This window comes from Mesoplodon mirus (assembly GCF_964341445.2).
Source record: "Mesoplodon mirus genome assembly, chromosome: 13".
NCBI classification, from domain to species: domain Eukaryota; kingdom Metazoa; phylum Chordata; class Mammalia; order Artiodactyla; family Ziphiidae; genus Mesoplodon; species Mesoplodon mirus.
This window is the reverse complement of record NC_138989.1, coordinates 11640352-11654523: the sequence shown is the minus strand read 5'-3', so window position 1 is coordinate 11654523 and position 14172 is coordinate 11640352. Positions and strand designations below refer to the sequence as shown.

The 14172-nt window shown below is 44.0% G+C and overlaps 1 protein-coding gene across 1 annotated transcript in view; it reads right to left on the bottom strand.

The window, feature by feature from the left end:
- KSR2 (kinase suppressor of ras 2) overlaps positions 1-14172 on the bottom strand; it is a gene marked incomplete at its 5' end in the record, with an annotated part of 403988 nt that overhangs the window by 321898 nt on the left and 67918 nt on the right. The window contains one exon of the mRNA XM_082640816.1: positions 3040-3180. Coding sequence (XP_082496942.1) covers positions 3040-3180 — 141 coding nt within the window. The remainder of the gene's footprint in view (positions 1-3039; positions 3181-14172) is intronic.

Below are 14172 nucleotides of genomic sequence, written 5' to 3'. Positions count from 1 at the left end.
TCCCTTCACCACCGCCAGCAACCATCCCTCCCTTCCCTGAAGTAGTGTGGCCCTATACACCACAATATGGACACACCTGGAAATTGGTCAAACTTCTATATTTACGCATCTACATAAAAATAGCCTTCACATTATAGCACTTATTGGTAACCAACATTTGACATTTATTATTATTACTATTATTAAAATAAGAGTTTTAGACAGCAAAGAATGGAGATACTAAGACAATATTGTGGAGTACTTCCGCCCTCTTGTGGCCATATTTGTGTATTACAACCAAATGAGACACCACCCTGCCCCACCCCGCGCCCGCCTTAATCTGGCAGTCAGAAAGATGAAAACTGCATCGACACAAAAATTCTATGAAAAAAAAAAAAAAAAGCTGCCGGGCAAAAGCTGAAACCCGATCAGTGCCTCTCCAACTCACTAGGTCAGGGGCAGAGAAAGAACAAGAATGAGTCACATAGAAGCTTTCTCAAATAGGGACTGTTACAGGGAAGTCCACATTCAGAAAGGTAGGTGATGGACCAGGATCTGAAAGTATGAAATGAATTACATTTAGAAGGGATGAGTCACAACATAAAGGAATTCTCCTCTTTGCTGCAAGATTCACTTGTGCATTTTAATCCTATAATTTACCCTCCAAAATACTCAATTTACACTGAAGTTTACGGTTCACACACACACACAAATCACAGAAGGAAGAATGACAGAAAAAAATGGAGAAGGCTTTAACTAGCTTGGGCCAAAAGAGGAGAGGCACTTCTGTTCGATTTATTCATAATAATAATAATAATAATAATTGAAATAGAACATTGTTTTAAGTGCTTTTCGTGGACTTTCTCTAAAGGTCACAAAGGCCACATAAAGCAGGTACTTTTGCCATCATGATCAGTCTGTAACTAGGACATTGGCATTCAGAGAAGTCAGACCATCATCACCCAGGGTCACACTGTGAGTAAGTGTGAACCCAGGCAGTCTCACTTAGGAGCTTTCTCTACACTGCTGGTTCTTCCACAGAAGGGGGCTGTCTGGGAGACACACGCATGAGCTGCAGACAGAGAGTTAGAAACCCAGCTCCGTCCACACCGCCTGGTTGGTGGCCTTGGACTCGATTCTCATAGACTAAGATAAGAGCCGGAGCTCAGGCACTTGCAGGCCAGGTAAATGTAAATGAGCAAAGCTGAGAACTAGCCTGCGGAATCCTAAGGGGCAGCAGAATTCGGTTCACTGACACCAGACAGGAATTTAGGTCTGTGCGGTCGGTCAGCAATTCCGATTTTTCGAGAGAAGCCGAAGATCTGAGTTTTTTATGCACTCTTCCAACTTTTAAATACTGGCTCAAAAATAATTTTGAAGACAAACAAAAAAGATCTGTGCGTCAGATACAAGATACAGCAGAGGGTCACTAGTTTTCAACCCCTGAAGGTTTGTCTCCGTCTTATTCGCCTCAATTGATACATAAATGGTCCTGAAAGCCTCTGAAACGTGTATGGAGCCATGCAAATAAAATGTACTGTCTGTACTTTTATGGGACCTTTCATTTTAAGGATATTCACACGAAACCGCCATCCTGGGAATGATATTAAGAAACAGAGACTCCTACACCACCTGGTGCGTATGCGCAAGATGCGGGCCGGGGGAGAGGGGAATGTGAGGGTTCTGTATCCCCAGCTCAGGACTGTTAGATGTAGCCTGTTCGGGCAAGATCACACTGGGAACAAGGTCTAAAAAAGACAAAAGGATCTTCCAGGCCTCTTCGAGCAGGAAGCAGGGGGTGCCTTGAGAAATGGCACTTGGTCCTGCAGGTGAGGGGGGGCGCCCAGAACGCCCTCTCTCCAGCTCAGGGAGGCCCCCCCAACAGGAAAACGAGGAGAAAGCACCATGCTTCCCACTTCACACTCTGGAGTCCATCTGAGCTGGGTTTTCCTGCTAGCTCCGCCCACTCACGAGCAGGGCAACTCCCTCCATCTTCTAGCCTCGGTTTCCTGCTCTGTACAATGGGGTAAAAGTCATACCTACCTCAAAAGGTCGTTGTGAGGGTCTGAACAGTCTCACGAGTTGAGATCCTGCATGTAAAACCCTCAGTACTATGCCTGGCACTGAAGATTCAATGAATGAGACCTGATTTTATTAGGAAAGTTTCCACCCAGTCACTGAAAACAGGGGGGAACCCAAGATCCCAGAGGGTAGGGAAATCTCACCATCCTTGAACCTTAAGGATGTGATCCACTCCTGGAGAGTGGACACAAGACAACAGGGGTGCTGGTTTTGTCACTAGAAAACCTATTACTTCCAAAGCTTTCAGTAACAGCAACAACAATCATAAGTTGACATTTCCTGGGTACAGTTAGGTTCCAGACTATGGGCTGAACATTTTACACAGATCCTCTCATTTTATCATGCCAACTACTTAAGAAGAGGAGACAACCATTACCCCATTGAACAGATGAGAAAACCAATGTCCTAAGTTATGCTGCCCAGTATGGTGGCCACTGGCCACATTAATGAATATTAAATACAATTAAAAATTGAGTTCCTCGGTCACATGCACTAACCACAATTCAAGTGCTCAGTAGCTACATGTGGCTGGTGGCTACCGCATCAGGCAGCACAGATATGAAATATTTCCACCATAGTAGAACATTCTGCTGGACAGCACTGGTCTAAGAGGTAAAGTGATTTGGCCCAGGAGACTGAGTCCTTAAGTGGCAGAGTTGAAAGAGGGTCTATCTGACTCTAGATTCACACTCTTTTTTTTTTTTTTTTTTTTTTTGGCCACACCTCACAGCATGTGGGATCTTAGTTCCCCGATCAGGGATCGAACTTAAGCCTGGATTCTTAACCACTGGACCACCAGGGAAGTCCCTAGAACCGCACTCTTAATGACCCCATTCAGACAGCATCAGAGATGCTCCGTGCCTTCATCCAACACGTATTTAAGTCCTACTATGAGCCAGACACAGCCAAAAACCCACTGCCTGAGGGGGCTGGCTGCCGGCCAGTAAGGGGCAGAGGGCAGGGGTCGCCTCCAGTCACCTCCAGGACTTCCTTCCGCACGTCGACGATCCGGAACCAGTGCCGGAGCTGGGGGAAGCCGTCCAGCTCGGCATTGCGTTCCTGCAGGGCTACCTTCTTTTTGCAGGACAGCTGCCGGCTGAAGTACTTCACCAGCTTGCTCTGCGGAGACACAGAGAACAGAGGACATGTCTCAGAGGCACTGCCACAAGGACGAGAGGCAAGTATCTCCCCAATGTCCCCTCCGCACCCCAACTCCGTGTTTTAAAGACCGGTTCAACTGCAGTGAGACCCAGTTTCCACTCATGTCCCAACTGTGTTGGTGAAGATGGGGAAACAGGCAGGTTCCAAGATTCTGCTGGGGAGGACGGCGTGCGTTGTACCCGTGTAGTGGGGGCGGGGTTTGGACTGTATCCATCCACATCTCCGCTGCACCAATCCTTTGACCTTCACAGTTGCACTTGTAGGAACTCCTCCCACAGACACCCCATCCTGTGTCAAATGACTGTGGAGAAGGATATTTCCTACAGTTCTGTTTGCAATGGCAGAAGACTGCAAACACCCTGAGGGGCCATCGGTAGGAGACTCATCATAAATGAGGACACACGCACACAGCGGACCTCTATGCAGCTGTAAAACAAAAAGGGGAAGTGTGCTGTGTACTAAGACAAGATACGCTGATAAATAAAAACAAACACTCTCTCATTCATGCGGGAAATGTTTACATTTGCATATCTTTGTAAATGCAGACACTCTCTGGAAAGATCCCTAATCTTCCAGGGAAGGAAAGAGGGAGGGAGGGGGACAGAGGTGAAAGGAATATTTTGTTTAACCCCTTTTTTGCTGTTTCAATCTTAAGTCACATGCAAGTATTCATAAATTAACAAATACTTTTCAAGTGAGGTGGACCCTGGGACTTCCCTGGTGGTCCAGTGGTTAAGACTCCATGCTTCCACCGCAGGGGGCAAAGGTTCGATCCCTCATCCAGGAACTAAGATCCGCATGCCGCATGGTGTGGGCAAAAAATAAATTTAAAAAATAAAATAAAATGAGATGGACCTGAACCCATGCTTCTAGAGGGATGTCGTGCCATGAAAAAGGAAAGTTTTCTTTTTTATTGCCTATTGTGTAAAAACTAACAACATTAACAAAAGAAAGGCAGTAGGTGTGCATGAGCAGAGAAAAAATGTGGAAGACACACCCCAGCCTGCTAAGTTGGGATGGGGAAGCTCTATAGATGGGGTGAGGAAAAAACGGTTGTATTTCTTTATATATTTTTGCTTTGTTTCAATAGTTACTCAAAGCATGTTATAATTTTTGTGATTTAAAAGCTATTTAATAAAGATAATTCAATGAAACAAAAATTAAAATCCTTAGTTATACAAATGCCTTTGACATTTTAAAGCACCTGTCAACCAATATTTATCAAGAAGGCAGTCCCGGAATTCTAGGATCATGTAATTTGGAGCAGGGCATGACAGCAGTGGGCATCTGTTTCTGTCTAGCTGGTCTCCATACAAAGACTATTTCAGCTTTCTTTTGGGGAGCCTTCCTTCTTTGGTTCCCAGTTCATATGGCTGAGGTGAAGCTGGCTTCACCCACCTACCCCACCGCCACCAGGCTGCAGGGTGGGCATGTGACCCAGGCCTGGCTGCGGCCTTTGGAGCAGGAGTAACAAGTAAGCCAGGCTGGGCCACCGAGAAGCCTCCCCATCAACCCTTCCCAAGCACTCAGAGGACAGCTCCCACTTCCCACTGGAATTGTCAGGAGGGTGCCGGCAAAGCCAGGAGCTGCCTGGGCATTCCTGTTGCCATCTAGGAGAGCTCACCTGGCACTGAAGCCCACTGGAAGAAATCAGAAAACTGGTATTTAAGTTAACGTTAATTTTATTCACCTTACTAGTAAAGAGAAAGTTGCCATTTTTTTTTTTTTAAAGGAAAATTTTTAAATTTATTTATTTTTTTGGCCATGCTGCGCAGCATGTGGGATCTTAGTTCCCCAACCAGGGATCAAATCCGTGCCCCCTGCAGTGGAAGCATGGAGTCTTAATCACTGGACTGCCAGGGAAGTCCCAAAGTTGCCATTCTTGATAAGTCCACATTCTATTGCAATAACGGCACAAAATTCACCTTATGCTAATGTACCTAGAATGCTTTTCATTTAGAATCTCAATTTCGACTGTTAGAATAGAAAATGTCAAAAAGAATATGTTTTTTCTCTAGCTTATTTCTGAATGAATAGGGTCTGACCTACTGAGACTTCAAAGCTGAGCTCTCAACTAAGACATCTATAGAACTCTCATGTCTGTCCGTTGTTTTATTTTACGACTTGTGTTAACTATTTTGTTTATACAAGTATGGAAAACCACACAAAAGAAATAAGTACACTTTGACACGTCCCCATCATTCTTCGAGCACTTCCTTACTCTCTGACACAACAAAATTTTCTAGGGTCATCTTATTCTTTTCCTGCCCCAACCCTGGAATCCATCATTTTTCCAAGGAGTGTTGGTTCCTCTGAGCGGAATATGGTATTCAGAAGCCAAGATCTGAGTACTTGGTGAGATTATTGATACTGGGGTGTCATCATTTCCAGTCCCCTTAGTAGACAGCCTAGGCAACATATGTATGTGCAATGCATATGTGAATACGTAGATATATAAATCTGCACTTATATTTGTTATTTATATGTATTGATAACTGATACCTCTAATCCCAATCCAACACCATAGGGTTTATTCTAGCATTTTCCCTCCCCACATTTGTATCACTCTTCTCAGGCAGTGAGAAAAACAATCCTCAATATATTTATTTACTGGCTCCGTCTGCTGAATTTAGTGAATTCCCTAACTCCACCAGGCCACTGCCCTGCCTGGGTGCTGCCCTCATGAACCCTGACCCCTGCTGGGCTGCCCTCTCACCCTAGTTCTGCTGCCTGCCTTGTTTTTGTTTTTGTTTTTTGCGGTACGTGGGCCTCTCACTGCTGCGGCCTCTCCCGTTGCGGAGAACAGGCTCCGGATGTGCAGGCTCAGCGGCCATGGCTCACGGGCCCAGCCGCTCCACAGCATGTGGGATCTTCCCAGACTGGGGCACGAACCCGTGTCCCCTGCATCGGCAGGGGGACTCTCAACCACTGCGCCACCAGGGAAGCCCTTGTTTTTGTTTTTGTTTTTGTTTAACTTGAAGTATAGTTGATTTACAGTGTTGTGTTAGTTTCTGGTGTACAGCAAAGTGATTCAGATACAGATATAGATAGATATAGATATGTATCTATCTATCTATATATATTCTTTTTCATATTCTTTTCCATTATGGTTTATCACAGGATATTGAATATAGTTCCCTATGCTCTACAGTAGGATCTTGCTGTTCATCCATCTTGTATACAATAGTTTGCAACTGCTACTCCCAAATTCCCAATACACCCCTCCCCTACCCCCCCTTGGCAACCACAAGTCTGTTCTCTATGTCTGTGAGTCTGTTTCTGTTTTGTAGATAAGTTCATTTGTGTCATATTTTAGATTTCACATATAAGTGATATCATATGGTATATGTCTTTCTCTGACTTACTTCACTTAGCATGATAATCTCTAGTTGCATACATGTAGCTTCCAATGACATTATTTCATTCTTTTTTATGGCTGAGTAGTAGTCCATTGTATATATGTACCACATCTTCTTTACCCATTCATCTGTCGATGGACATTTAAGTTGTTTCCACATCTTCGCTCTTGTAAACTCTGCTGATTATGAACACCGGGGTGCATGTATCTTTTCAAATTACGGTTTTCTCTAGATACGTGCCTAGGAGTGAGATTGCTGGATCATATGGCATGCCTTGTTGTTGTTGCTGTTGTTTCAGATCTTGATGTTTGCTGATGGATTCGCAAATCCAATATCCAGGCACCACCCCCAACTCTGCTCTGGTTTCACACGTTGACAAGCAGACGTGAGTGAAACTGATTTAATCTCAGTGTCAAATGTCCAAAATGGTCACTTCACCAGCTACGTGTGGCTAACTGAACATGTAGGGTATTGCTATAGGGTGATTAAGGAATGGAATTTTAAATTTTATTCAATTTAAATTTGAAAATGGGAGCCCCGTACACTAGTTTTCTGTTAAACATAACCGTGTCATTTTGATAGAGCTACATTGTACTTTGACATTTTAGTGCCTGAAGTGAGACGTGCTGTAAGTGTAAAATACACCTTGGATTTTGAAGACGTGACAGGAAAAAATAACATAAAATATCTCATTAATATTCTTACATGGATTACATGTTTCAATGATAATATTTTGGATACATTGGGTTAGATAAAATATATTATTAAAATGAATTTCAGCTGTTTCTTTATTGATGTGGCTACTAGAAAATTTTAAATTATACATTTGGTTCACATCTGTGACCCTCATTATATTTCTAAGGGACAGTGCTGCTCTAGGGCTTTATCCTAAAGAAATAATTAAGGATATTCATGAAGTCTTGCTCCAAGTGGATAATAGGCATGAGAGATTGGAAACAATCCAACTCTTCAGTGATAAGAGCTGGTGTAAATAAATTACAATGTATTCATATAGTGGCATACCATTTAAAGATGTACAAAATATGTATAATATTTGTAATGTATAAATAATGTATTAAAAGCTTTATAAAACTATATGAGTATAGATGCGAAAAGCCTTGGGAGGGTATATAACAAAATTAAGATTACGGGTGACCTATTTTTTTCCTGTTTAAACATCTGTAGCGATCTTATAAAATACGATATATAAGCGTTAGCTGCTTATCAATGGAAAAAAATGTTTGGATAGGGTTGGCAATATTTTTTAACGCCGATGCTATCCAATGTCAGTGAGAATGTGAGAAACTATTGAGGATGCCACCAGAGAGCAATTTGATTTGGAAGTATCAACATTTTTTTTCAATTGAAGTATAGTTGACTTACAATGTCCTGTTAATTTCTGCTGTATAGCAAAGTGATTCAGTTATATATATATATATACCTTCTTGTAAAAATTATTTTCCATTATGGTTCACCACAGGATACTGAATATAGCTCCCTGTGCTCTACAGTAGCACCTTGTTGTTACCCATTCTACCTATAATGGTTTGCATCTGCTAACCCCAAACTCCCACTCCATCCCCAACTCCCTCTGCCTCGGCAACCACAAGTCTGTTCTCTATGTCTGTGAGTCTGTTTCTGTTTCGTAGATATATTCATTTGTGTCGTATTTTAGATTCCACATATAAGTGACATCATATGGTATTTGTCTTTCTCTGACTTACATCACTTAGTATGATCATCTCTAAGTTCATCCATGTAGCTGCAAATGGCATGATTTCATTCTTTTTTATGGCTGAGTAGTATTCCATTGTAAACACGTACCACATCTTCTTTATCCGTTCATCTGTCGATGGACATTTAGCAGGATTGATGGAACCATGTCACTGCTCAAACACCCATGCTTGAAGAGCAGCATTTCCCAAGTGTCGGTACCACTGATAACTTGGGGTGGTGCCCAGGCATGGCAACATTGGGTCCCATAATGAGCACATTCTCTCCTGTCCTAATCTCCCTGCAGCCATCTAATTATATATCAAAGAGACAGTCTCAGTTCAGTGATATTATGTCTTTAACACCTAACACTGGCTAATCTCTCTTTATAACAGACAGCAGGACACAGACTCACAGCCCTGGGCAGGTAACAGTATTTAACAACTTAATGATACATTTTCATTGTATTTATTTTCTTGATTGTCTTCCATTTATGGCAAGTGATACTAGTTTTCCATTACAACAGTTGTACAAAGCTTTATTTTTAGATACATGTATGTTTTTAGAAAATTGGGTTTGGTTGATAGCAAAATACACAGATATGACAAAAAGTATGATGGTGATACAGACTGATGAGTCTGGGCAACACTGTCCTATAGGATAATGTTCAAACCCTTTTGACTATTATTTGGGGTTCACCTCAACTCCATTATTCTCCTTGCCTCTCGTTTCCATGCAATTCCCTAAACACGTCACCTCAATGTCACCTCTCTATGCATTTGCTCAGGCTCCTCCTACCTAAAAGTCCTTTCCATATCCCCCTGTGGTAGATTGTAAAGATGACCTGAATCCTTTACCCCTCCTGTCTCCACATCCTTTGTGATATGACTTTGCAGTTAACTCACTAAACAGGCAGAATCGGTGCCAGCACCCAACCAGTGTGACTTGCCTCCACCAATAGAAAGAGGCCTTGTGTGTTTCTGCTTGCTCTCTTGAATCTCCATGAGAATGTGCCCAGGCTGGTCAGCTAGTCACTGAAGGATGAGAAACTACACAGAACAAAGTCAAGTTTTCACAGACATCCAAGCCAAAGCCATCCTAGCTCAGCCAAAAGCAAATTGTTGCCCAGGGTTGGCTATGAGTGAGCCCAGTCAAGATCAGAAGAGCCACTAATCTTCAGGGAACCAATAAAAGTTTATATTGTATACAACTAAGGTTTGGGGATTGTTTGTTATGCAGCATTAGTGAAACCCATAGCTAACTGATATACCACCCCATCAACTCATGAAAATCTGACTTTCTCTCCAAAGCCCATCTCAGATGTCACCTTCTCCAGCAAGTCTTTATCGATTCTTCTCTGGCATTTTATTTGTACATACGCTATTATATAATTTATTACTGTTTTCCTTGCATTATAATCGGTGAGTAATGAAGACACAGGAGTCTTAAAGGATTAAGGAGCCCTTTTCAGATTCGGAAGAGTAAATGAAAAAAGCATAATGATAAAAATAAAAGTACCATTATTGACACTTCCGTGCGCTCTTACATGCATCATGTTAATATATCCTCACATCCCCTGGAGCTAGGTGCTGTCAGGATCTACATTTTACAGATGAAGAAATGATGCCCAGAGAAATTAAGTCATTTGCTCACCATCACACAACTTAAGTAGAGAGCTAGGATTCAAACCCAAGTCTGATTCCAAAGCCCCAATATTGCAGAAAGGATAACTTTATTTTAATTTACTTTACTTATTTAATAAACACATCCACATATTTTCTTTGTAAAGAAGAAGCTAGAACACTTCAGATAAAGCCAAAGCTCCCTGTGCCCACTACTCCCACTAATGCTGACCTCCTTCTCCCTGAAGGTAATGGGGGGAACTATTGAGATTTGTTTGGTGTCCTTCTTTCCAGACCTTTTCCTATGTACTTTCACATATATATATACATACATGTAGGAACTCTGCAGTGTGGTTTGATGGGTGGGGTTGTGGGTTTTTTCACATAAATTGTATCATACTTTTTTCACTAGGTAGTAAGCCTCCAGGATCTCTCCCTGTTTTTTCATACTTTTTCATACTACCTCTTTCTTTCTTTCTTTCTTTCTTTTTTTTTTTGCGGTATGCGGGCCTCTCACTGTTGTGGCTTCTCCCGTTGCGGAGCACAGGCTCCGGACGCGCAGGCTCAGCGGCCATGGCTCACGGACTTAGCCACTCCACGGCATGTGGGATCTTCCCGGACCGGGGCACGAACCCGTGTCCCCTGCATCAGCAGGCGGACTCTCAACCACTGCGCCACCAGGGAAGCCCACTACCTCTTTCTTTTTAATCTTCTGCATGAGGCATTCTTTTGATACCAGGGTCAAAAGCCCATGATGCGAGCATCTCTGGGATGTGTGCTGGGGGCATCTTTGTCAGTTACCATAAAGCATTCTGGGGAATAATGGTCATGCTTGCACAGCCACCATTCACTGAATACTCACAGTGTGCCGGCGCTGTGAGATAAGTGCTTTAAATGTGTTTGTTTGTTTTTAAATCCACACAGCAATGCTAGCTGTGAGGCCGGTGTTCTGAGCCCATTCTGTGAACGAAAAAACTGACGCATCAAAAACCTTAAATCGGGCTTCCCTGGTGGCGCAGTGGTTGAGAGTCCGCCTGCCGATGCAGGGGATGCGGGTTCGTGCCCCGGTCCGGGAGGATCCCACGTGCCGCAGAGCGGCTGGGCCTGTGAGCCATGGCCACTGAGCCTGCGCGTCTGGAGCCTGTGCTCCGCAACGGGAGAGGCCACAACAGTGAGAGGCCCGCGTACCGCAAAAAAAAAAAAAAAAACAAAAACGTTAAATCACTTGTCTGGATCCACAAAGCTAGGGTGTGATCCCAAAGTTCCCTCTCTTTACCAGGATGTTGCACTCTGAGTTGTTCATAGGTCCTTCCCACCAAATGGGAAATCCAAAAGTTGGTTATCAACCCCTCAAGGGCAGGGAGACAGTCTCACTCGTTTTGGGAAGCCTACTAGGTGTTGTGGGAGAAGTGCATTTCTGAATTCCAGTTCTGAGGCTTGGGCAAGTCATATCAGCTCCCTGGGCCTCTACTTTCTCATCTGTGAAATGGGCATATATCACCTTTGCTCACATGCCTGCTGAGGCATCACATGAGATAATGTCTGTGCAGAAGACAGGCTGAGCCCCACCCCACCCCACCCCTCACAAAACACCGTGTCCTAACTATTTGTTGAAGGAATGTTTGGATTCTGGGGAGGAGTTTCCGGGGTCACCCAGAGACTGGACCTACACCTGCCCAGAAGCCAGAATCAAGGGTCATCCCCACTATGATGCATTAGAATGGAGGAGACAGATGGGTGTAGGAAGCAGATGGAGTGTGAGGGGGCAGCCACAGGTCCAGGGCTTCCCCTTGAGCCAAAGAGGAACACAGATCACCTTTCCGGACAAGAGCATGGCTAGTCCAAGCAGGGAAAACCCCAGAAAACTTCCCAGAACGTGAAGTTGGACTGGGCAGAGATGGAGCAGCAGTTCCCAAATGGGGACCCTGGGGATCAGCAGCTCTTTCCACCAGGTCCCCAGGGCTGGTGCTGCAGGATAATCACAGCTGTCAGCTAACAGGGGCTCTCTCTGAGCCAGGTGCCGTGATAAGCACTTTTTATCAATTATTGATTTAATTCTCACAGTGACATTGCAACATAGGTCCAATCACTGCCCCACTCCACAACTGAGAAAATCAAGGCTCAGAAAGGTTAAATAACTTGCCCAAGGTCACCGAGCTACTAAGTGCATGAATCAAGATATGAACCCAAGTCTAACAAACTCTTATTTATTGATGCACAAAGAATGTTATGATCCACTGCCAAGTGCAACTACACAACAGGAACAGTATAATCCCATTTTCTGAATATAAACTGCATGTATGTATAGGCACACGCACACACACAAGACTAGAAGGCAATGCTCCAAAATGTTAGCAGCTGCATCTCTGGGTTATTATCACTGCATATCTGTGCATGTGTATCTTGGAATTTTTCTATAAGCTTGAATTATCTATATAACAATTAGTCACAAATGTCATGAAAATCAGACAGTTGCCAACAATAAAGATGTGGGTCATTCACAATGTTAGCCATTTCATTAAATAAATTTTAAATATATCTATATAGTATATATAAATATTTATATATAAATACACACACATACATATCCCCATTTTACAGATGAGGAAACTGAGGGCCATGGAGCTTAAGTAGCTCTCCGAAGACACTGGAATATTTTACAAGGTAGTTCCCTCTTTCCCTAATTTCCTGACCATAAAAACCACCTGGAAGTGTTTGCTAAAACATCAAACTTCCAGACCCATGTCCTAGAAATTCCGATTCAGGGAATCTGGAGAAAGCCCAGGAATCCATAGAAACGCAAGCACCCCGATGGTTCTGAGCGCCAGGCAAGCATGAGAAACATCCATCTACTGTCTGAATTACGTAATGAAGGCAGTTTGCTTCTCAGACAAGCTTAAGCATCCAGATCCTTGGGCAACAAGATCAGGGCAGAAAACCAGTTCTGGAAGCTGGGGGGCAGCACCCCTGCCAGCAGCACCCGTTAAAGGCTGTGGGGTCGTCTGCACAGCAGGCCTTTACCAAGCAGCTCTGAGGGAGGAGTCCTCATCAAGGCCCAGGGTAGCCAAAGAGCAGGCCGCACCAGTCCAGGCCTGAAGGGGCTCCCAGTGGGCCAGACGAGACAGCCGTGCAAACACAATCAAGAGGCAGAGGACAGGAGTCAGAGCAGAAGGGCAGCCAGGGTTCAGCACAGGCACCAAGGATGCAAAATGACGAGAACAGCCTCTTACAAAGCGATGTTCCAAGGTCACGGGATGACAAAGATGGGAGAGCTCTACGTTTATCCTAAGAGAAGTAAGACTTCTCATTCGTTCATTTAAGGTACCTTCTAAATACAAAGAGCGGGCGGGTGGGGGGAATACGAAATCAATTACACACACACCCGCACCTGCCCTAAGACAGGACTATTCAAGTGCCAGGAAGGCCCTGAAGGTCAGCCCCCTTCAGTTAAGGACAGAAATTGAGAGCAGTTAGACACTTCAATGGCTATTTGACAGGGCAATTTTATGTCTGTTGAATCTGATAGTTTTAAAGTGAGGCTTCTTTTTTTTTTTTTTTTTTTTTTTTTTTTTGCAGTACATGGGCCTCTCACCATTGTGGCCTCTCCCGTTGCGGAGCACAAGCTCTGGAAGCGCAGGCCCAGCGGCCACGGCTCACGAGCCCAGCCGCTCCGCGGCATGTGGGATCCTCCCGGACCGGGGCACGAACCCGCGTCCCCTGCATCGGCAGGCGGACTCTCAACCACTGCGCCACCAGGGAAGCCCGAGGCTTCTATTTTGTTTGGGGTTTGGGGTCCATTTCATTTTTCTAGTAGGTCATTTTTATCACATTTTATAAGAGTATTGGCTCCAAAGTACCAGGAAAGAAAAAAACTGACCCTTCCCCACACGAGGTGTGAGAGGCGCTGACCTCCACTTGAGGCATTTTCAGGGATTGATCTTAATCCCCCTACATCACTAACCAAATTATTTTCCAAAATGGTTCTAAACATACTGCTTTATAAGAGCATCATGACAACGCTGAAGTGGGTGTTGGATTGTTATTAACAAAATTCTGCAGATGGGGAAACTGATGCTCAGAGGCTTGGGAACTGTATCCAAGCTCATAACTAAAGAAGCAGGAGGGTCGGAATTTGAACTCGGGCTCTGATTTCCAGTTCCGTGCCCGCTTCACCATAACACTCTGCTGAAGTGGAGAGTCTAAACCATCTAGAGGTCAAGGTTGTGAAACACAATTAGTAAAGGGCTTTGGTATGT